We start from the raw sequence: 24,213 nt of genomic DNA on the forward strand, positions 1-24,213 counted from the left end.
CAGTCCCCCACTGCTGATTTTCCCTGGATCCTCCTTATCTGCAACTCATTTGAGATTCTACCTGGGAAAACAGTGTCAGAATGCCTTAATAAAGCCATGCAGGTTGGGAATAAAGAGCAGATCGATACCTGGGCTCCCATCCATCTGCCTGAGGGATCAACAGGAGAGAGTGCCACTGTCTGGCATCTATATCACCATCACAATTTCTCCATTAGACTAAATTCATCTTTTATCTTCAGTAGCACTAAACCTACATTAAACGCAAACTCAGAGTCATTTGATTCATGTCATTGGTGCAAATTAATCTTCATCTATTCCTCCTAAGGGCTTTTCACACTACTGAACCGAGCCAAGCCAAACCAAGTTGTACTTAGCTGGCCTGGTTACGCATCTACCATATTTACTGGAACCATGCTGAAAAGGACAATCGTGTGAAAAGAAAATATCCAAGCCAGCAAGGTTTGGTTTGGGTCGGCCCTATAGTGTAAAAAGAATAATAGACCTTCCATAGTAGCCTAGCAGTGTTGGTGCTGTGTTCAGGGTTCCATAAACATTCTATAACATGAAAGAGCCCAAAACCTTATATGTAGCTATAACTTTATTTAATCACCCTTTAAAGTCGTTGTTGCAAGGTCTAATCCCTCATCATCTCAACACAGCTCATGTCTCCTTGTCATGGACTCTGTGTTTGGACACATCATGAGCTAATAGGAGAAGATACAGCCAAGGTCTAAGCCTCCCCAGAAACACGAACGGACAGAGAAAGAGAGAGAGCACCGCCAGTGACTCTCCTTTTCTTCCTCCTCCCTTCAGCCCTCCTTTCCTTCTCTTTTTTTTCTTTTTTTCTTTCACGTCGGCAGAATTTACGAGTCCATTACGAGCCTGCGTGCAGTGCCTACAGCGATCAGCACTCTGCTAATCTCGTTATCCGCCACCGCGAGGAATGGGCCGCGGAGGACGACAGATACACCGCCGGGAGACAAACGGCCTATCGAATTCCCATTTCAGCTGAACACACAAGTATACAAACACTCTTTCTGCAATTTGATACATCTCAGCAGTTTAAACACCTTAACTGCTCTCTTTTCAATAGATTTCCAGCTACTTATGGGATCAATTAAATCCATTTGTTACTCTTGTAATTGTCCTTATTGTATCAGCCGCGAGGGCAGGATCTCATTTGTGGGCAACAAAGGGTTATAAGTGTTAAATGACATACAACGCCACAGTATAGGAACTGAAGGCCCTACTCCCTTGGCTGGGGAATACTGGTCCTCCTCACCACATGGAGTGAACAACAGAACCAGTGAGGAGAAATACAACACTAATAGGATGTTTATCAAACTGTGAAGGCGTTATTTACTACATGAATCCAGCAGCCCCACACTGAGTTGTATCATGGCCAAATGGAGTCATCACATTATCCACAGGGCCTATTTTCTCTTCTCTCTCTGATCCATCTGCTACTGAGGTGTACTGGGGAGTCAAAGCTGCAAGTCTGCCATTAGCCCCACTGGTGTCAGCCAGCCTGTCTTACATATGCTGCTTTTAGGCTGCTTTACACTAACGCAGCAGGAGTGTCATTACTGTGAGCCTCCATACTGTCTGGTAGTGGCAGAATTAGCCTGTGTTGCACATGCTAACTCATTTATGTCTCTCTGTGTGGTGATGGAGGTAGAGAACCTTAAGGTCTGGACTGCCTGCTGAACCAGTCATTAGAGGACCTGCAGGCTGTACTACACACGACTGGAATGAACATTACAGAAACTGCTGTGACTATTATAGTAAAGCAACTCTTACGTGTGGTGCAGTGGAGGCTGCTGAGGGGAGGACGGCTCATAATAATGGCTGGAACGGAGCAAATGGAATGGCACCAAACACATGGAAACCATGTGTTTAATGTATTTGATACCATTCCACTCATTCTGCTCCAGCCATTACCACGAGCCCGTCCTCCCACCAACCTCCTGTGGTGTGGTGATGAAATGTTTTTTTATTCTTCTCCTCTGTCGAAGGCTGTGTTCGTGTTTTATTGTGCCATGACTGTTTAAATAAGCATGTGACAAATCGATGTTTGTGATTGGCAGGGCATGTGTAGGCATGTGTACGTGCTGTGCTGTGTCGACTCACTGCTCTCCTGCCTGCCTGACTGCTCCCATGGGGCACGCTCTGAAAAGGTCTGGTTTATATCCGGCATACATTTTCATTCACTCTTTCTCTCCCCCTTTATCGATCTCCCTTTTTCAGTGAGACATCAGTCATGATGTGGGGCATGTCCAAAGTCAGCAAGGATACCCTTCAGCTTATCTGAAAATGTAGCACTAGATGAAACACTGACATCCTCCCATAATTCTGATGGTCTTCTCTAAGGTATAGTACATAGCATACAAATGACCACAACCAGATGTATGGATGTTGGCATTGCAAAAGGAAACCATGCCTGTCCACCTCATGACTTACTTGACTTAAGCCCTTGGCTCCTGTGGAGCACAGGCCGTTAACGAATGTCATCCATCTCACTCGGTTTGGGACAAGTTTTTCCAGGTCACACAAGTTGAGGCCTCTCTCAGTCATTTCTGCCTTTACGTCTTTCCTCCAAGTGTTTCTGGGTAGCCCTCCTCACGAGATAGGCGTATATGACCACAACCAGATGTTTTTCCTAGCCACCGTGCTTCTACACCTGCATTACTAGCTGTTTGGGGTTTTAGGCTGGGTTTCTGTACAGCACTTCGAGATATTAGCTGATGTAAGAAGGGCTATATAAAATAAAATTGATTGATTGAAATTGATTGTATATGAGACAGGGAGATAGGTTAGCTCCCACTGTTGTAGCACTTAGCTTACAGTTCCCATAGGGGATTTAATTAGAGGTAGACCTCTGTCTCTGGCGTGGAGATAATGACTGAAGAGTTACTATACAGGAGTATTTCATTGTGGTTCAACAAACCAACCAGTCAACTTTCAAAGGAATGCATATAATGGGAAACCTCACTAACACCAGTGTTATGTCACTGAGACTTTGACAGGATATCATTCCATCCCTAGAAACCTCAAATTGACTCATCGTTGGTTACACACAGGGGTCTCCCTTTATGACCCATGCCCTCTGACCCACTCATGCCTCTGTATCAAAACATTGCCACATCAACCTGCAGTGTGATTAGCATTATAGTGATTGGATGTGGGGATTCCATCTGGGAGATCAATTAAGTCAACCCAGGAAGTGATCCCTGTTCTGATAACATGGTTTACAGTGACCTGTGATGAGCCAGACAAGGTCACACTGAGGACACACATCACCACTAACCCTGGGTGCTCTTGCTCCACTCACCTCATCAATGCTAACATGGCTCCTGGTTGGGGACTTGTAAATGGTGTTGGAAAAGCCATTGGCAAAACAAGGAAACGTCTGGTGGATCAATGCTGACATAAACCATCAGACACGGCTCCAGGCTGTTCAATAGAACCTGCACTGCAGTAGAGTCATCCCTCTATCTCTCTCTACCTCCCCAGTGGTCGCTCAGTGCATCAGGATCCCTCTGGTCATAGCCCTGTGTAGTGTTATGACATAACCTGTCAAATGTTCTTATGAATCTGTAGGATTGATAGTACCTGAGATGTGCCACAATACTGCTCCATACCAGCCACATTAATACAATAGGATTGCCCCATTTATTAGTAAGACCAGGCAGAAATAATAATAATAATGTTGCTTGAAACAAGTTGAGAATGATCAAGTACTTTTAAATGTATATGACATATATGGCATTCATTTCATTTACAGAGGGATATCTTTCAATTCTTTACAAAGCAGTAAATCTATGTAAAATGTAATAACTTCAAACTTAGCACATTATCTCAATAACAATAATAGGGGGTTGTATGCAGTGGTGACATCATGTATAATCTTTTGGTCTATTTATTGTTTTACATTACAGATGACCTGTAGTTTGGCCTCTTCCCCCATTCTTAAGAGCTTTGGAGATACTCATTCAGGAAAGACATAATACCTGCCATAATCAGCCATTTTGGCTCTCAAAGCATTAATTACGACTACCACCTCAGCCATTTCGGCTCCAGGTACTTTCATACTGCTAGTTGTATTGTGTCTCATGCCTGTCAAATGGCATTCACGAGGGGCAGCCATACTGGAAACATATTCCTTCTGCCCCCATCTGCCCTGCACCTCCACAAAAAGCGCATTGATCGTGGTCCCTGTTCAATGCTAGAAGAAATAAGACAGAAGGATTACCAGGGTAGATATGTCCCCCATCCAATCTCCATATACCCCCCACTCATAAAGGCTCCATTAGCTCCTGTTGTGGTCCGGATGGGAAAGACGTTAAAACAGATCAACTGTGACGAGCGTCTTCAATAAAGAAGAGCCAACCAACACCACTGTGTTCTTTGTGTGTGTGTGTGTGTATGTGTATGTACGTGCACGCAAGCCTGCATAGTGGGTAGTTACATTGATATCAAAACAAGAAATTAGAAGAATGTGCTTTATTTTGTATTGACAATTTGAACTTTGACACTTTGAAAAGTAATCCATTTTCTATTACAAAAATAAACTTGTCTCATCTTTTCCTAACACCTTCAGAATCAAATAAATAACTTAAACCCCCTTAAATTCCATTGTCATTGTCACTGAGACACCCCCCCATCCTGATGAAAACTAAACATAACTGCTGAGTCAGGAGAAGATGACAAAGGAGGAAGGAGTAACAAGCATCATCCCTCTGGTGTCAGTGGCACTGCATTAGGCTGTGGTGGCAGGTCTGGCTATGCTCCGCCTCTTGCTCTGCATGGCCAGGATGCACACCCTGTCTGACATGCTGGACACCACAAAGTCCAGGGCCGTGCCCCCTAGAGACCTTAGGGGGAAAGGAGTGTGTGTGTGTACAATACACTAGCCTAATTTAAACTTCTTCCACTAACATAAAAATAATTTTGGACAGCTGAAACATGTCTCACAATTTGTGTGTGTGTGCGTGTGTTTACCTGGATAGAAGCTTATCAGGGAACCGGTTCTCCTTGTAGTGGGAGCAGGAGGATTGGGATCTGAGGGGTCTGTCTTTCATTTGCCTGTCCACTTTACTGGGTCCTGCTGGCTCAGTTTGAGGGGGACACTTGGCCTCCCAGCCTTGGGATCTATCAAGGAGAGCTAGGTGACAAACTAACACTACAGTCCACTTGAAGTCATTGGCCACAGGCCTGCTTGCTCTCCAGGCCAAGAGGATGCTCTCACTTTCCATTTCATCCATCACAGCATTGATCTGACACTGCACAATCCCTATAAACACTCATACAAGCACACTCATACATCTACACACTCTCTCTGATGCCAATACACACTATATTTTACATCCCTGTCAATGCCTTTGCTTTAAGAGCTGGAACGAGTTAACACATGTCCATTGGCCTGTGTGAATGTACTGATTTGATTTGATCGCAAAACATGATAATTCTCACACTGACTGAGCCAAAACATGATAATTCTCACACTGACTTAGCCAAAATATGATAGTTCTCAGACTGACTGAGCAAAAACATAATTTTCACACTGACTGAGCAAAAACATGATAATTCTCACACTCACATCTGTAGCAATTAAATACTTTGAAAGGCTGGTCATGGCTCACATCAACACCATCATCCCAGAAACCCTGGACCCACTCCAATTCGCATACCGCCCCAACAGATCCACACCTGAGTAGGTGTGTCAACTTTTGACCAGTCAAAAGTTTGGACACACCTACTCATTCAAGGGTTTTTCTTGCTTGGGCCATGCAAGAGACTTGCTTGGGCCAAGAAACACGAGCAATGGACATTAGACTGGTGGAAATCTGTCCTTGGTCTGATGAGTCGAAATTTGAAATGTTTGGTTCCAACCGCCATGTCTTTGTGAGATGCAGAGTAGGTGAACGGATGATCTCCGCTTGTGTGGTCCCCACCGTCAAGCATGGAGGAGGAGGTGTGATGGTGTGGGGGTGCTTTGCTAGTGACACTGTCAGTGATTTAATTAGAATTCAAGGCACACTTAACCAGCATGGCTACCACAGCATTCTGCAGCGATACGCCATCCCATCTGGTTTGCGCTTAATGGGACTATCATTTGTTTTTCAACAGGACAATGACTCAAAACACAACTCTAGCCTGTGTAAGGGCTATTTGACCAAGGAGAGTGATGGAGTGCTGCATCAGATGACCTGGCCTCCATAATCACCCGACATCAACCCAGTTGAGATGGTTTGGGATGAGTTGGACCGCAGAGTGAAGGAAAAGCAGCCAACAAGTGCTCAGCATATGTGGGAACTCCTTCAAGACTGTTGGAAAAGCATTCCTCATGAAGCTGGTTGAGAGAATGCCAAGAGTGTGCAAAGCTGTCATCAAGGCAAAGGGTGGCAACTTTGAAGAATCTCAAATATAAAATATATTTTGATTTGTTTAACACTTTTTTGGTTACTACATGATTCCATATGTGTTATTTCATAGTTTTGATGTCTTCACTATTATTCTACAATGTAGAAAATAGTAAAAATAAAGAAAAACCCTTGAATGAGTAGGTGTGTGCAAACTTTTGTCTGGTACTGTATATATGTAATGGGGATCCATAATAAATACAAATTAGTCACGAAATCCCTAGTTTGAAAGCGACTGTTTTCTGGAAGCTGGGTGGCGCCATTTTCCCCCACGTGGGCCAGCCCCCTAGCAATTCGAATTCCAGCCAATGCGCTTCAGCCCGTCTGAATTTGAGTGACAGCTAGCAAGACGCACACACAGTAGATCGAGAGAGAGAGAGAGCAATGACGTGGTGCATATATTTGCACATTTGTGACATAGTACACCATTTTCGGGACTTTAAATAATACCATCTTTGAGAACTAACAATAAAATAAAAGCTAAACAGTCAGGGAGAATCGAAAATTGCAAAAACAGGGTATTCAGGGCACTTGCCCATTGATTTTGTTATAATGTTTGAGCAGAGGAACACAGCATTAGCTATGGCAAAATGCATAGAATTGCAGGAAATGTGCTTTAAAACTGCAAAATTGTCTCTCAGTTCAATGGAAAAATTTGTAGAATTGCAGAGAAATAGCTTTACAACAGCTAAATATTCTCTTCGCGCCAAGATACCTTTCTAGCTAATACGCTATGTTGGAGTTTACACTTCCTATTCCAATGAACTGTGGGGAGGTCAAAATAATGAAACTGTCGATCAAATCTATTCATTTTAAAATGTTGATTAATTTTACTTGCCATTATCATTCACCTGATGATAAGACGTGATTAATTTTCTTTGCTCACATACTATGGAGTCCCTGGGTAGCCGGTTTGCCTGGGCGGGGGTCCCTAGGCAAGAACATTTTGAAAACCCCTGGTCTAGATGACCCCACTGATCATGTTAACCCACAGGCTGATTTTGGGACGACCCTTGGCTGTTTGAGCAGTCAGTGAGCACAGTAATGGTCCTATGTGGTTCTGTGCCAGACTCACCCCAGTTTGTAGTCATGAGGCAGGAAGTTTCCCTTGGCGTAGTCACTCTGGGTTTTGGCAATCTGCTTCAGGAGGTTGGTCTTGCTGAAGCCATAGCCGTTCAGAGCACTGCCTCCGAAAATCAACTTTCCCCCGGCATACATCTGTGGACACACATTACCAGTTTCACACAAAGGGAGAGAAGACAGTAAAGGGTGTTAGGTTGGTAAAAAAAAAAAAAAATAGAAGAAAATTGCAAATTTGGATATGGTTTTGGTTAGAAACCACAACTTTAGGGCAAAATACAACAAATCTAATTTCGTGGCCATCTAGCACAGAGAAAGTAATTTTACAGTGTCTCTATCTAGCTGCATAATAACATGGAAATACACCTTAGTTACATATAAAATAAAGCAATGACGGGGCTGTAGTGGAGCAGGTTGAGAGCTTCAAGTTCCTTGGTGTCCACATCACCAACAAACTATCATGGTCCAAACACACCAAGACAGCCGTGAAGAGGGCACGACAAAGCCTATTCCCCCTCAGGAGACTGAAAAGATTTTGCATGGGTCCTCAGATCCTCAAAAAGTTCTACAGCTACACCATCGAGAGCATCCTGACTGGTTGTATCACCGCCTGGTATGGCAACTGCTTGGCCTCCGACCGCAAGGCACTACAGAGGGTAGTGCGTACGGCCCAGTACATCACTGGGGCCAAGCTTCCTGCCATCCAGGACCTCCATACCAGACGGTGTCAGAGGAAGGCCCTCAAAATTGTCAAAGACTCCAGCCACCCTAGTCATAGACTGTCCCCTCTGCTACCACATGGCAAGCGGTACCGGAGCGCCAAGTCTAGGTCCAAAAGGCTTCTCAACAGCTTCTACCCCCAAGCCATAAGACTCCTGAACAGCTAATCATGGCTACCCAGACTATTTGCACTGCCCGCCCATGGGTCTAAAAGAGGAGGTTAGCATGTCTTGGGGGTATGACATTTGACCCTCTGTAACTTTCTCACTCATCATTATTCACGATTCATTCAGGATTATCCATAGTCATGGTAGCATCCACATTAATGTTTAGAAACATATTACATTCTTCTTCTCTCCCTCCCTCCAAAATGTGCCCTGGCAGCAACACATAAATGCATCTTCATAAATGGGAGTGCAGACAAACACAATCACATACACACAAACAGTAACACACATAGCAAACATACACCGATGGTGACAGAAGAGCTGTGACTGTCTGAGTGATTGTTTCCCAGTTTGTTGGGCCAGTCTCACCAGAGGCAAATGGAAACAAAGAGGGGGGGCCCGGTCAAGCTTGAATGGGGGTCTGCCCTCCACCAAACCAGGAAGCGCACCGCCCCTCCATACAGGAGATACACAAAACACACACAGGATGTGTCTCAATACTATAACATGGGCTCCTTTTCCTTGTCTCCTTTCCTTCATGAGAGAACTGGGAGGTTTCCACCATATTGCCTCCAACTTTCAAATGTTGCCAGATCAGTGATCATGGAGAACAGGAGACAAGAAGAGGAAGTTAAATCTATTAACATACAACCATAGCACTCCAGCCTTCAGTAGGACAGTGATCTCCTACACTCCCAGCTAGCACATTTGGTTCCTTGGAAGTTGTGGGAACATATGTTTTTGGTTTCCCATTGGTTCTGGGAACAAAGCCATCATTTTCCTGACAGGTTAAATTAACGTTTTTTTAAACATTGAGAATGGAAGTTTAAATGTCACCTGTTCTGGGAACGTTAATTTTTAGGTTGCAGCGAGGTTCTTAGAACGTTTTACTATGGTTCCTTTAAAGTTTTCCTGGGAGGTTTAATTAACGTTCTGAGAACGGAAATCAAAGGTTATTTGAAGGTTATTAAATAACGTTCTGAGAACATTCTGTTGTGAATATTTTGAACGAAATGTAAAGGGTATTTGGAGGTTTATGAATAACTTCGTTAAAATATTCACTGAATGTTTCAATAAGACTTTTAATAACACTGCTAGCTTAGGTTAACGGTTTTGAACTGCAAGCATAGATAAGACACATGGAAATGAATTTGCTTCGGCACACATTTTTTATTATGGCACAGCGAGTGAGATTCAAACCTATGATCTTCTGTTCTCTATTCATGGTATTAGTCCACTGCGCCACCAGAATGGAGCTAGCATGCCATGTTTTTTAAAAAACTCATTACAAAGCTGTTCATTTTAGTCTATTCAAACAGACCCCATTTCAAAGGAAACAAGCACTCATTAAGATCAGGTGTGGCCAATTAGTGAGTGCGGCCAATACACCTGAACACACTTAAATCACATTTTATTGGTCACATACACATATTTAGCGGGTTATTGCGGGTGTAGCGAAATGCTTGTGTTCCTAGCTCCAACAGTGCAGTAGTAACTAACAATTCACAACAATACACAAATCTAAAAGTAAAATAATGGAATTAAGAAATATAGTCCTTGGGAGCGGGCCGCGTCGGTGGCACTGTGTTATTCTCAAAGTGGGCGAAGAAGGTGTTTAGCTTGTCTGGGAGCAAGACGTCGGTATCCGCGACGTGGCTGGTTTTCCCTTTGTAATCCGCGATTGTCTGTAGACCCTGGCACATACGTCTCGTGTCTGAGCCGTTGAATTGCGACTCCACTTTGTCTCTGTACTGACGTTTTGCCTGTTTGATTGCTTATGGAGGGAATAACTACACTGTTTATATTCTACCACATTCCCAGTCACCTTGCCATGGTTAAATGCGGTGGTTCGCGCTTTCAGTTTTTTAAAACAAGATAGAGGATAGAGAGAGTTTTGTTGACGCTGAGAACAGAATGAATATGTTATTAAATAACATTCTTAGAACGTTAGTAATGTTTTCTTGTGTTTTTTATGGAAAGCTCTTAATGTTCTGAGAACATGACTTTAAATAGAACCATGAGGAAACCTGTAGAAAACGTTATGCTGAAGTACTGAAATTCCCACAGAATAACTTTCTTAACGTTCTCTGAATGTTCTGAGAACATTCCCAATGTCAAACCAGTCCTAGTGCGGTAGGTGACCTAGCGGTTAAGAGCGTTGGGCCAGTAACCGAAAGGTCACTGGTTTGAATCCCCGAGCCGACTAGGTGAAGAATCTGTCGATGTGCCCTTGAGAAAGGCACTTAACCCTAATTGTTCCTGTAAGTCACTCTGAATAAGAGTGTCTAGTAAATGACTTCAATTTTTTATTTAATTTTTTTGGGGGGTAGATCAGCTTAATATTGCAGATAGATTGTAACTTCCATCAATGTAATTGTCTGCATCACTTCCAATCCCCCATGTTTTTTATATATATACTCCTCTTTATTACTTTTCAACCCCGCCATCCTTTCCCTACTTGGGATAAATTAGTGAACAACAATCCTTAGGCCTCTACTTCCAGCTTATACTTACTATATACATTTTATGGACACAGTCAATTTTACAATAATTATATTTTGTTTGTTTTTTCTCCTGAACTTCTTCTATTCTCAACCTCTCCGATCATTTTCATGATGTCCATCCGGTTTGCTTCTATATGCCATATCTTTCTAACTGTGCTCTTTCCCAAAAGCTCCCAACATACAACCTATATATTTATTATGGACACAGTATGCTTACATTATTAGTTATCTTGTTATTATTTGTTGTTAGTTGTTATTAGTCCCATCCTTCAACTCCATTCAACACCTCCCATCTATCTCTTAACACCATCCATATAGGATTTCTATTTGCCATATACTGTATATTTCAACTGTACTGTGATGTTTTACAAAAGTTCTGAACCTTTCTATTCTCATTGTTTCTACAGATTGTGAATTAAAAATAAACATTTTTGCTAAAAGTATTATTATATTATTGATCGATTGACTATGACTTTTCAGATCACCCAGTAATGATATGCAGATAGCATTACTGGGTGATCTGAAAAGTCATAGTCAGGTTAGCTCCAGGTAAATATTGCAATCCTTTAGCCATTCCTGGACCTGTGTCCAAAAACAAGCTACAAATGGACAGAACCAAAACAAATGATCCAATGATTCTGTCTCTTCACAGCAAAATATGCAGAGCTGGGAAGATTGTATCCCCCATATAAATAACATTCTATTAGTAGCAAGAATTTTATATAATAATTTAAATTAATTAACGTTTTGCGTGTCAGTTCATAAACACTATGCCATGGGATCGGTACGTCAAAAATCTCTTCCCAACTATTTTGCAATCTATATGGGACGGCTGTCAATCCTTTGGTCCTTAAATTAAACTGATATACTTTTTTATTTATCACAGTTTTCCTTAACCAATTATGTTCTTTAATGCAAGGCCGACAGACAAGTTCCTTACTTTCTCCCCCTTCCACTTTCCTCTTCCATTTTTGGGGTAAGGCTGCAATTATTTGGTTGTAATTTTGGGTAGAGCAGACATTTCCATATGTTTTTGTTAGCTGCATGTGTGACATAACTCCACCAGTCCTACCGATAATATCATTTACGAAGATTATACCTTTTTTAAACATTTTGTCAAAAAATAAATGTAGAACATTACCAAACATTTTATTAAATGTAACCATGTTTCAATTTTTAGGAAACGTTTTGTTAAAGTAATGAAATACCAAGAAAATAACATTACTTTGTCAAGTTCCTTAAATGTGCTGAGAATGTTCCAAAGCCAAGCAACTATCCTGCACCATTCCCAGAAAGTTGTGAGAAGGTTTTATGCAAAATAACCATAGGACAACCATACTCTCGCCAAGCTCTAAGAAACATTTGGCTCTCAGAACGTTCTGTGCTAGCTGGGCTGTCCCAACCATAATCAACTACTTCCAAACCCGTTCCTCCTTGTGCCCCCCTGTATTGTACCAAAAGTGTTCCGGGTCCAACGCCGTGCCTCTGGACCAGGACAGGAAGTGATGACTGGGTCAGACGAGTGGCCGTGTCTGTGTCGTATTTGACCAGCCTGAACGGGTCCTGAGAACTCTGTCACAGACATACATATCATAATTATTAACAATCAACAAACAGCTAAATCATCCAGCATACTCCCACTGTATGTCTGAGCCAGGGTTGCCATGTCTGCGGTTTTGTAGCAATTGGGCTACTTTGAAAACGATGTTGTGGGTGAAAATGAAATGGTCGTTGGTTTCGGGTTGTTGGGCTACTTCTAAATTTCACTGCGGCCGCCATGGCATTTCTCTCTGGTTTTTAAAAATCTATTATTTTCACTGTGACCTGCTGCTGCTGACTATCAGGCAGTGAGGCAGGCTGTTGCCGAGTGAGTGGTGAGGAGGGAGGGGGAGGGCCGGAAGGGTGTGTGTGTTGAGAGAGCGCTGCAGCAGGCAGCTGAGTCACGTGAGTGAGAGGAGAGCAGCATGTGCACAAGTCATGAAAAGTGATGTGAAAACAATGAATGGAAACACCTATTGGATAAATCTGGCAACTCCTCTCTTGCTGCCCCCCAATAAATGTGGGTCGTTTTCAGGCCTTGTTGGCGGGTTTTGAGTGGTCATTGATCTAGTAATTCTAGCTACACCTGGCAACTCTGGTCTGAGCCATGATCAGACACAGGCTACATACAGTATGTCCCTAAAGACACCCTATTCCCCATATTGTGCACCACTTTCTGACGTACTGCGGTCATTTGGGATCAGAGACCAAAAGCAGTGCACCATATATGGATAGTATGAGTATCGTTTGGACAGAAGTAACACCTCCTCCACACCCCCAGCTCCTCACCTTGGCACAGGGGTTGGTGGAGGCATGGACCTGCCTGTGGTGGACCCTCCGCAGGATGACCTCCACGTTGCGGCCCCTGGGCGGGGGGCAGAGGGAGGAAGTGACGTAGACCACCAGGATGTGGCCCCGGGGGGCCCAGGGGGCCCGGAGAAACAGCTCCAGCTCTAGGTCAGACAGGAGGGGAAGGCGGGTTGAGCAGTGGCAGCCCTGTGGAGTAGGAGGAGTCTGAGAGCTGTGGAGGAGGAGGAGTCTGAGAACCACAGGGCAGGGAGGAGTTTCACTGGGGGAGAGGGCTGAGAGGGAGGAGAAGCATGGCAGGCCTGCAGACTTTGCCCTGTGGGAGAGAGAGACTGTAAGATTAGTGTGTGTATCTGTACGTGTGTGTGTGTATCTGTATGTGTGTGTGTGTGTGTCACCTGTGCAAGGCAGGTCTGAACAGGTTGGCTGGTGTGGACATGTGCAGGCTGCAGGTGGCCGGCCTCGGGACCTTCCTCCTCAGACGGGCTGGACGCACAAAGGTAGGTGGTATCTCCTCAACGGTGGGAGTTGCGGTCCAAGCCTCTTTGCGTTTAGGTGGTCTGGATTTGTAGTCTGGGAGCAGTGGTTCATCACTGAGACCTGGGGGGTGAAGAATAGAGGGAGTATAGCTAGAAGACTAGTAGTTTAGTTAACAAGCAATAAACATCACACAACAAACAGGGTTGTTCAAGGGCCATCTATCATGGAGAATAGCCCATAGGGTGATGGGATACCTGTGGCCACCAGGTAGAGTTGGAGCCAGCGCAGCGCTGTATCTCTCACTCTCTTCCTGATCCCCTGTAACTCCGCCCTGTAGGCCTCGACCTCCACTGACTCCACCCCTGCTTGCCCTGGCCCCTCCCTTCCACTACTCACAGGCTATACATGGGGAGGAGTGGGAGGAAAGGAGAAGAGGGGGAGTAAGAAGGATGAAAGAGGAGGGGATAGAGGGAAGGAAAGGAGGAGAGGGAGGGAAGGGGGGATAAGAGGGGAAGTGAGAGTGAGAGGGATGTGAGAGGAGGGGATAGAGGGAAGGAGAGAAGTAAAACAGATACAATAGACAACAGCAAAGACAGAAAACAGTGCTGTTTCCATACTGATCATAAACCTCCTACAGTGAAGGCTGTCTTGTCTTCCATACTGACACTAAGTAAAACACATCAAACAAATACCAAATAAATAAATATCTCTTACACATTTACACATTACTGTCACGATCGTCGGTAAGAGAGGAGGACCAAGGCGCAGCGTTGCAGGCAAACATACTCTTTATTTAGCGATAAACGACAAAATAAACAAAACGATAACGTAACAGTTCACGGTCTAACACAAACCAACTCGAAACAAGATCCCACAACTACTGTGGGAAAACAGCCTGTATAAATGTGGTTCCCAATCAGAGACAACCAGCCACAGCTGACACTCGTTGCCTCTGATTGAGAACCACACTGGCCAACATAGAAATGAAACACCTAGAACTATAACACAGAAATCTACACACCCTGGCTCAACATAACAGTGTCCCCAGAGCCAGGGCGTGACAATTACACCTTTTAAAGGAAAATTATGCATCAATGAATAAACCAATTTATGTGTTAATGTATTTAGTCCTGTAAATGTTATGCAGTAAATCTGTGATGTCTGACGTGAGACAAATAAACAACATCACACAGTCCTCTTCAGTGCTACAGTGACAGACATGGTTCAATGTGCAGCGCCAGGGGAAAAAGACAAATGCAAATGGGAGAATAATGCTTGAAATCATGCCTGAGTTTCAGGGCCGGCATAAGCTGTCGCTTAGGGCCCCAGGCCGCTAGGGGCCCCCCAGCCCCCCAAAAAAGATTATACTTTGAAAACAGCTACTGCAGCATTTATTTTGCTATAAATCACAACTCACACATGTGCCCATACTTGACTTTTGACTATTTTTATGAAATGCTCGCACTATAGAGCCCTGAGTGTGACCACCCGCCAACGTAGATGGTGAATTAGACATTCTTACCGCCAATGCCAAAATCTACCTTACCTTAAAAACACCAAAATATGGATCTTGAAAGGGAGTGTTATGTATTTTGAAAACTTTTTTCCAGTGGATGTTGGCATTTTTGCCATGTCCCCAGGTGTTCATCAATATAAGCCATAAAATAATAAAATGATTCATTATTTTATAGTCCTAGTTAAAGCTGCAATACAGTGCCTTCGGAAAGCAATCAGACCCCTTGACTTTTTCCACATTTTGTTAAGTTACAGCCTTATCATAACAAAATGTGGAAAAAGTCAAGGGGTCTGAATACTTTCCGAAGGCACTGTATGTACATATTTGGGCGACCGACCAAATTCACATAGAAATGTGTGTTATAGATCTGTCCTTCTCATTAAAAGCAAGTCTAAGAAGCGGTAGATCTGTTCTATGTGCGCTATTTCTATGCTTCCCATTCTTACGTTTCGTTTTTGCATATTTTACTTTCAGTTTTGTACACCAGCTTCAAACAGTTGAAAATACAATATTTTTGGTTATGGAAAATATATTTCACAGCGGTTTAGATGGTACAATGATTCTCTACACTATACTTGCTTGTTTTGTCACAAACTGAAATTAGGCTAACTTTTAGAATTTTAGCAACCCGAAATGGCGGAGTGATTTCTGCATAGTGCATCTTTGAATTCTCTCTCATCAATAACGTTTTTTTAATGTATTTACCATTCTTTTATTTAAGATTTCCTGTGTCCCTGATATCACTATCCACCCTGTTAGTTTGTTGTAATTCTCCTTTAAGAAAACAACCCCTTCCTACAATGACATTCAGGAAGTGTCATTTCTTTGGTGGGAAAACAATGGTGCAAAGCTAAATAAATATAAACACTCAGTTTTATACATTTTCCTATGTTTCATGTTGTTAGTCTGTATGTCTCACTCATAAATGTCCATCCTGTTTTTATTTTATTTTTATTTAACCTTTATTTAACCAGGTCAGCCAGTTGAGAACAAGTTCTCATTTACAACTGCGACCTGGCCAAGATAAAGCAAAGCAGTGCGATAAAAACAACAACAACACAGAGTTACATATGGAATAAACAAAACATACAGTCAATAACACAATAGAAAATCTATATACAGTGTGTGCAAATGTAGTAAGTTATGGAGGTAAGGCAATAAATAGGCCATAGTGCAAAATAATTACAATTTAGTATTAACACTGGAGTGATAGATGTGCAGAAGATGATGTGCAAATAGAGATAGTGGGGTGCAAATTAGCAAAATAAATAACAACGTAAATAACAATATGGGGATGAGGTAGTTGGGTGGGCTAATTTCAGATGGGCTGTGTACAGGTGCAGTGATCGGTAAGCTGCTCTGACAACTGATGCTTAAAGATAGTGAGGGAGATAAGTGTCTCCAGCTTCAGAGATTTTTGCAGTTCGTTCCAGTCATTTGCAGCAGAGAACTGGAAGGAATGGCGGCCAAAGGAGGTGTTGGCTTTGGGGATGACCAGTGACATATACCTGCTGGAACGCATACTACGGGTGGGTGTTGCTATGGTGACCAATGATCTAAGACAAGGCGGGGATTTGCCTAGAAGTGATTTATAGATTTATAGATGACCTGGAGCCAGTGGGTTTTGCTAAATTATATATAGAAAATTAACCACATTTCAAAATATGTTTGTAGAACTGTGTTTAGGGGTTCTATACAGATGCCTCTTAGATTCTGGGTTCTTACCGGCTCCACCTCCCTCAGACTCAAGGTGATGTCATTCTCCGCCAGGACGCTGAATATCAGGGTCATGTTCAAGTGGTTACTGAAGGTCAGTGTTATGTTCTCGTTCACCTGATGAATACACACAAAATCTATAGTAAATGTGTTTGGGCCACACACACACACAAACACACACACACACACACGTACGTACGTACGTACGTACACACACACCTTGTATTTGTGCAGAACTTCATTCTGAGACCTGGGGTTGAAGGTCCACTCCTTAGTCAGACAGCCCTCTCTTGTGTACTGCTGACCTCCCAAGGATCCTACCAACAAGGCAACCCAACTGGACCTGATCACACAACACACAGTCCTTAGTTTACGGACTCTTTAAGGGACACTCATAGGTTTACTCTTGAAATGACTGCTAAAGTTTGTGATTGCATTGCTATCATTACTGCACATCTGTAGTTCAGGGGTTCTCAACCTTTTTGGGACCCCTCATAACACAACTCGAGTGAGATAAAAATAGCAGACAAGGAGTTTTACTATGACTTCGGCAGTGCATGGCCAGACAAACCAAGTCTCTGGCCCTGGGAAGGAACATTTTAAACGCCCGTCTCTTGGCATTGGAGAGAAAACGTTGCAGTTTTCAAGCTAATTTCCTGCAATTCTACACATTTTGTCATATGGCAAAGATAATTTTTGTTGTTGCAGCTTTAAAGCTAATATCCTGCAATGTTATACATTTTTCCATGAGGCAGAGAGACAACTTTGCAGTTTTAAAGTTTAAATTACAGTGCATTTATGTAAAAAATAATCAAGAAGTATTGAGTTCAAAAAATTTATAATTGGTGGAGTACTGTGGATACCAATATCCCTGTGACCCAGGCCCATGTTGCCCAGGCTTAAGAACAGAAATTGTAGATTAATAATATTACATTGTATCGCATTACACCATCTTAACTTATTCCACGAATCCCTTGGCCAAAATGTGTTTAGTCTGTTGTTGTTAGTAATATATACAGTATATATATATCTTTTTTTATTATGCAGCACCTCCGCAGACCCCCAGGGGGGCACCGACCACACTTTGATAACCCCTGTGTTAGTGTAATCTGGTTTCAAACAGCTGGGGATCTGACCATACCTGTGCTTGCCTGTGTGGTACACAACACCATGGCCACTGGGCTTGAAGGAGGCCATCAGGATGTCATAGGGACTGTCAGAGAAGATGTTTGTGTAAACGCCCCCTCTGGGCATGGCACTGGGCAGCTGGCACACTGCTACTGAACCAGACGGGTAGCTGAGACACAGTCAGGGACAACACTGCTCCATGCTTAAAATAGATTAAGGGGGTGAAAAGAGCAGAGAGCATTGGGAAGGGATATAGGGAGGGTGGAAAAACATGGACATCAGCAGTGGTAGAACGCAGATGTGGCGAGGCAAGGATACTAGAGATAGCTGGTTCCATCAGGCAGGCCATAGTGCAGTTTTGGGGAGACGCTGTAGCCCAAGTACTTGGTGTTGGGGATGAAGGGAAAGAGGCAGTCCTCTGCATGGGCTGGGACCGGCTGTGGCAGCTGGAGGACCTTATAGTCCTGGTAGTGTTGAGCCACCATGGGGCGTGTGTGGCCTCTCGAATCCAGCCGGGCATGCTCCTCTTTTCTATAGGAGCATATTCAAATCAACACAACGGCTACACAAGTGTCTATGTAAGTCAGTATATGTTAAGACATAGAAGGGTAGCCAGGGGAAGGAGAAGGAGTATCTTGGTTTTACAGGTTGATCTGTAGTGCAGGAGCTGGAGTGAGGAGGTCTGCACCTTAGGTTTATACCACTTACATCTGATCTAGGATGGGTCTGAGCTTGTTGACAGCCCAGTAACACACCTCCAGAGTCCTGCTGTGAAGACGCGGAGTACAGGGGACACTGTTCACCTCTAGAGAGAGAGAGAGAGAGAGAGATACACTTGCAAGAAGTAAAAAAACTGTCTGAAGAGAGGTTACATTCCTACACTGCATGTACAGCCTAGTCTGGGTGGAAAATGCATATTTTGAATATTGTGTAGAAATTGTTTTTACATTTCTGAAAGCTTGTATGGTATATCTTCAGCCGAGTCTGACTACCCATATTGAGGAAAATGAATGTTTTTAGACAAATAATCACATTTCACAAAAATAGTGTAGCATTCACAAGTGTAAATTGTCTTCATCAGGCTCTGCTAAGCTAAGAACATTGTGTAGAATTTGTTTTGAAGTCTGTATGGTGATGGTGCGGGGTGGTGTCACGTTCGTTTAAGGACAGGTCAGACCAAGGCGCAGCGTGAAAGGCATACATGTTTATTTCACAGATAAACACACGAACAAAACAACAAACCAAACCAAACGTGAAGTCCTAAGGCTGAACACAATACAAGCCTCCAACACGGAACAAGATCCCACAACTAATGAGTGCCAACAGGCTGCCTAAGTATGATCCCCAATCAGAGACAACGAGCGGCAGCTGTCTCTGATTGGGAATCACACCCGGCCAAACATAGATATACAACACCTAGAATATAAACATAGAAAACACAACATAGAATATCCACACCCTGACTCAACATACAAGAGTCCCCTGAGTCAGGGCGTGACAGTACCCCCCCCCAAAGGTGCGGACTCCGACCGCACCAACCTGACATGACAGGGACGGGTCCGGGTGGGCATTCCGCCTCGGAGGCGGATCCGGCTCCGGGCGTGACGACCACATTCTCTCAGCCTCCTCGTTACGCCCCTGGTCTGGTCTGGACCTCGGCGCGCTGCTTCCCCTCTCCTTCCTCCCACGATGTACCAAGCCCTGTCTGGACCCTGGTGTGGGAGACCCCGAACCTGGAGAGGGGCGGACGTCTGGGTCTGGACGGGAGCCGCTGACCGGAGCTGGACTAGGCACCGGTGGAGCGGACTGCTCTGGCTCCGGACTGGAGCCCCTGACCGGAGCTGGACTGTGCACCGGTGGAGCAGACTGCTCTGGCTCCGGAGTGGAGCTGCTGACCGGAGCTGGACTGGACCCCGGTGGAGCGGACTGCTCTGGTTCCGGAGTGGAGCTGCTGACCGGAGCTGGACTACCCCGGTGGAACGGACTACTCTGGCTCCGGAATGGAGCCGCTGCCCGGAGCTGGACTGGGTACCGGTAGAGCGGACTGCTCTGGCTCTGGAGTGGAACAACCGACCGGAGCTGGATCAGGCACCGGTGGAGCGGACTGGCGACACGCACCACTGGCTTGGTGCGGGGAGCAGGCATGGGCCGTACCGGACTGGGAACACGCACCACTGACTTGGTGCGAGGAACAGGAACGGGCCGGGCCGGACTGGGAACACGCACCACTGGTCTGGTGCGAGGAGCAGGAACGGGCCGGGCCGGACTGGGGACACACACCACTGGCTTGGAGCGGGGAGCAGGTACAGGTCGTACCGGGCTGGCGACACGCACCACTGGCTTGGTGCGAGGAACAGGAACGGGCCGTACCGGACTGGGGACACACACCACTGGCTTAGTGCGAGGAACAGGAACGGGCCGGACTGGCGACACGCACCACTAGCTTGGTGCGAGGAGCAGGCACAGGCCGTACCGGACTGGGAACACGCACCACTGGTCTGGTGCGAGGAGCAGGCACGGGCCGTACCGGACTGGGAACACGCACCACTGGTCTGGTGCGAGGAGCAGGAACGGGCCGGGCCGGACTGGCGACACGCACCACTGGCCTGGTACGAGGAACAGGAACGGGCCGGGCCGGAATGGGAACACGCACCACTAGTCTGGTGCGAGGTGCAGGAACGGGCCGGGCCGGACTGGGAATACGCACCACTGGCTTGGTGCGGGGAGCAGGTACGGGTCGTACCGGGCTGGCGACACGCACCACTGGCTTGGTGCGAGGAACAGGAACGGGCCGGACCGGACTGGGGACACACACCACTGGCTTAGTGCGAGGAACAGGAACGGGCTGGACTGGCGACACGCACCACTAGCTTGGTGCGAGGAGCAGGCACAGGCCGTACCGGACTGGGAACACGCACCACTGGTCTGGTGCGAGGTGCAGGAACGGGCCGGGCCGAACTGGCAACACGCACCACTGGCCTGGTGCGAGGAACAGGAACGGGCCGGGCCGGAATGGGAACACGCACCACTAGTCTGGTGCGAGGTGCAGGAACGGGCCGGGCCAGACTGGGAACACGCACCACTGGCCTGGTGCGAGGAACAGGAACGGGCCGGGCCGGACTGGGAACACGCACCACTGGCTTGGTGCAGGGAGCAGGAACGGGCCGGGCCGGAATGGGGACACACACCACTAGTCTGATGCGAGGTGTAGGAACGGGCCGGGCCGGACTGGGAACACGCACCACTGGCCTGGTGCGAGGAACAGGAACGGGCCGGGCCGGACTGGGAACACACACCACTGGCTTGGTGCGGGGAGCAGGAACGGGCCGGGCCGGACTGGGAACACGCACCACTGGCTTGGTGAGGGGAGCAGGAACGGGCCGGGCCGGACTGGGAACACGCACCACTGGCTTGGTGCGGGACGCAGGCACGAGGTGTACCGGACTGGGAACTGACGTTAGAGATCTCCGACTGTACCAGTCTTTCACTCTCCGCGCCCAGTCCTCCTCCCGTGAGGACTCCTCCCTGAGCCCCCATGAGTGCAGTGGTCGGGGCTCTTCTCCATCGATCCCCGACCACCCTTTTAGCCCCCCTCCCCAAACATTTTCTTGGGGCTGTCTCTCGGGCTTCTTCCTCGGCCGGCGCCTTCTGCGTTGCCGTTGCTCCTCTCTAAACCGGGCCTCCACTGTCTCCTCCCAAGGACGGCGATCCATCCCAGCCTGAATCTCCTCCCATGTCCAGGATCCCTTTCCGTCCAGGATCTCCTCCCATGTTCAGGCTGTCTGCTCCTGGGCACGCTACTTGGTCCATTTTTGGTGGGATATTCTGTCACGTTCGTTTAAGGACGGGTCAGACCAAGGCGCAGCGTGAAAGGCATACATGTTTATTTCACCGATAAACACACGAACAAAACAACAAACCAAACGAAACGTGAAGTCCTAAGGCTGAACACAATACAAGCCTCCAACACAGAACAAGATCCCACAACTAATGAGTGCCAACAGGCTACCTAAGTATGATCCCCAATCAGAGACAACGAGCGGCAGCTGTCTCTGATTGGGAATCACACCCGGCCAAACATAGAACTACAACACCTAGAATATAAACATAGAAAACACAACATAGAATATCCACACCCTGACTCAACATACAGAGTCCCATGAGTCAGGGCGTGACAGGTGGTTTGGTGACAGTATTTTAAAGGAGAGGCATGGCCTTGGGTCCTGTCCTGCTGTCATTAGTGTGTTACCTTTGTACATGAGAGAGAAGGAGAGATGGGACAGACACTCCTCCAGGTAGAGCCTCAGAGTGGATGTCACAGGAATACAGGTCGCTGCAGACAGACAGAGATCAATGTACCATTCAGGATACTTCAGTTTCAACTAAATAAACATTATTTCAATCGCAACCCAATAGTTTACAGCCCCTTTGCCATTTCCATCGATGAAGTCACATGATATTTGCATTGTTTGAGCACAGAGATATACTGTAACTGGGAGTGTTTTGCTTTGTGTGACTGACATATCTGTTTCTCACTGTTGTTGTCCCGGTCGACAGGGAACTTCTTCTTGAACTTCAAGGTGCTGAAGCGAGCGGTTGGCTGGCGGACAAACAGGGAGGACTCAGTGGGCAGCAGGATCTGACTTGTGACAATGGACATCCTGTGCCGGGTGTCCGGGGGTAAGGCGACCTGGGTGGGGTAGGGCCGCGGGGGTCTACCGGACACCCTGGTCTGGTGAAAGGGTTTGGCGTCAACAGGGATGTCTGAGAGTTCCTCCCAGGACAGGGCACACAGGTTCCGGATTCCCTTGGGAAGCAGGAGCTCCTTCTCCCGACATTCCTGGAGGAGCTGAGCTATCTGCTCCAAGAGGTCCGGAGCCTCAACCGTGTAGCGCTGGAATGTCTTCAGGTCCATGTCTGTCTCCTGGAGTTCAGGTCCCCGGGTCAGTGCTAAGGCCACCACGCCAATATTGGTCAAGTGTCTTCTCAGGATTAGCTTTAAACACGGCAAACTCTCACAATCAGAAAACAACTTTGGAAATGGAACATGTGATTTCTCTGTTCAGGCTGGCCCATAGAATGCTGAGGTGGTTCCTGGTGCATTCTAGAACATGGATCAACAATGACTCTTTGTGACCACACTTTGAGAGTTCCGTTGCAATTCTGTTCAGAACTCTCCGAATACACAATCATAAATTGCTGCTATTACATTGAAAAATGACTCAACTCTAATCCAATCTACTGAAGATGGTGACGCCTTTTCTAGGTGTAAAGTAGTTTGTATATCTGAATGCATTGTTAGCTTTGAGCATCTGGAGAGGCGCTACTGTATAAAATGAATACATTATAGTTAATCTGGACATTTGTTGCTTATATATGATAATTTTAAGAGTAGTTGAGGGGAGATGTTGCATTTGAGCCGACTGTAAAAAACGAACTAATAATTTATCTCTTGAGTGACATTATTTTGTGTGATGACTGGATTACCCTTTGTGACAAATGTGAAATGGTCGACAGTAATCCCACTTGAACAAGGTCTCTCATGCAAATACAGTACTTTTGGCATTTAGCAGCAAATAGTACTTGTTTATTTTCATCTATCATCCAAAGGCATAAAATGCCCATAAGCCATAGAAAATGGCAACACTGATGAAGGCCAGTGGGATGGCCTTGTGTCTCCCAGGCTTGTGGCTGAGTCCATCTGCAGAGGTGCAGCAGTGCACACACCCAGTTGTGACCTCCATAAAGATATAGACCTGAAAGACAAAATTAGTTCTTAGAAAAGTCCAGTAGCAGGAAATGTAGAATGAGGCAAAATGCTGAATGGTGTCAGGTATAACTGATATCACCTTATAAACCCCCCCACCAAGCCACAACAGTCCCACCCCATGATGAAGACATGTGGCTTCACTCTCACCATGTGTTCCTGGCATGTAATATCACACAGGAAGCTTTTGAACTTCACTGTCTTAAGAGCCTGTGGCCAATGCGGAGCACCATGGTCTTCCCCTAGGCTCCAGGAAGATATAAACGACACTGCTCCTCCTAACCAGCCAGCAGTGGTGGAAAATGTACCCAATTGTCAGACTTTAATAAAAGTAAAGATACCTTAATAGAAAATTACTCAAGTAAAA

At 45.7% G+C, this 24,213-nt stretch overlaps 1 protein-coding gene across 1 annotated transcript; it reads right to left on the bottom strand.

The window, feature by feature from the left end:
* Positions 1-4,560: 4,560 nt before the first annotated feature.
* On the bottom strand, positions 4,561-23,085 carry LOC121578527 (uncharacterized protein C3orf20-like). Its single transcript, XM_041892893.2, has 14 exons — positions 22,601-23,085; positions 22,329-22,412; positions 18,788-18,884; positions 18,398-18,610; positions 18,093-18,248; positions 17,171-17,294; positions 16,961-17,068; positions 13,974-14,118; positions 13,638-13,839; positions 13,222-13,555; positions 12,349-12,465; positions 7,498-7,640; positions 5,002-5,151; positions 4,561-4,874 (listed from the first exon to the last, which is right to left on the bottom strand). The coding sequence occupies exons 1-14, from the start codon at positions 22,992-22,994 to the stop codon at positions 4,760-4,762; spliced, it is 2,382 nt and encodes a 793-aa protein (XP_041748827.2). The 5' UTR covers positions 22,995-23,085; the 3' UTR covers positions 4,561-4,759.
* Between the last annotated feature and the right edge of the window lie 1,128 nt (positions 23,086-24,213).

Source organism: Coregonus clupeaformis, chromosome 12 (assembly GCF_020615455.1).
Source record: "Coregonus clupeaformis isolate EN_2021a chromosome 12, ASM2061545v1, whole genome shotgun sequence".
NCBI lineage: Eukaryota > Metazoa > Chordata > Actinopteri > Salmoniformes > Salmonidae > Coregonus > Coregonus clupeaformis.

Excerpts from the sequence above, each read along its gene's own strand:
- LOC121578527 (XM_041892893.2), bottom strand. The coding sequence starts at position 22,994 with ATGGACCTGAAGACATTCCAGCGCTACACGGTTGAGGCTCCGGACCTC. Across the intron at positions 12,466-13,221 it reads CCACCAACCCCTGTGCCAAG|AGTTCTCAGGACCCGTTCAG; the intron begins GTGAGGAGCTGG and ends TGTCTGTGACAG. Across the intron at positions 5,152-7,497 it reads CCTCATGACTACAAACTGGG|ATCCCAAGGCTGGGAGGCCA; the intron begins GTGAGTCTGGCA and ends TCTCCTTGATAG.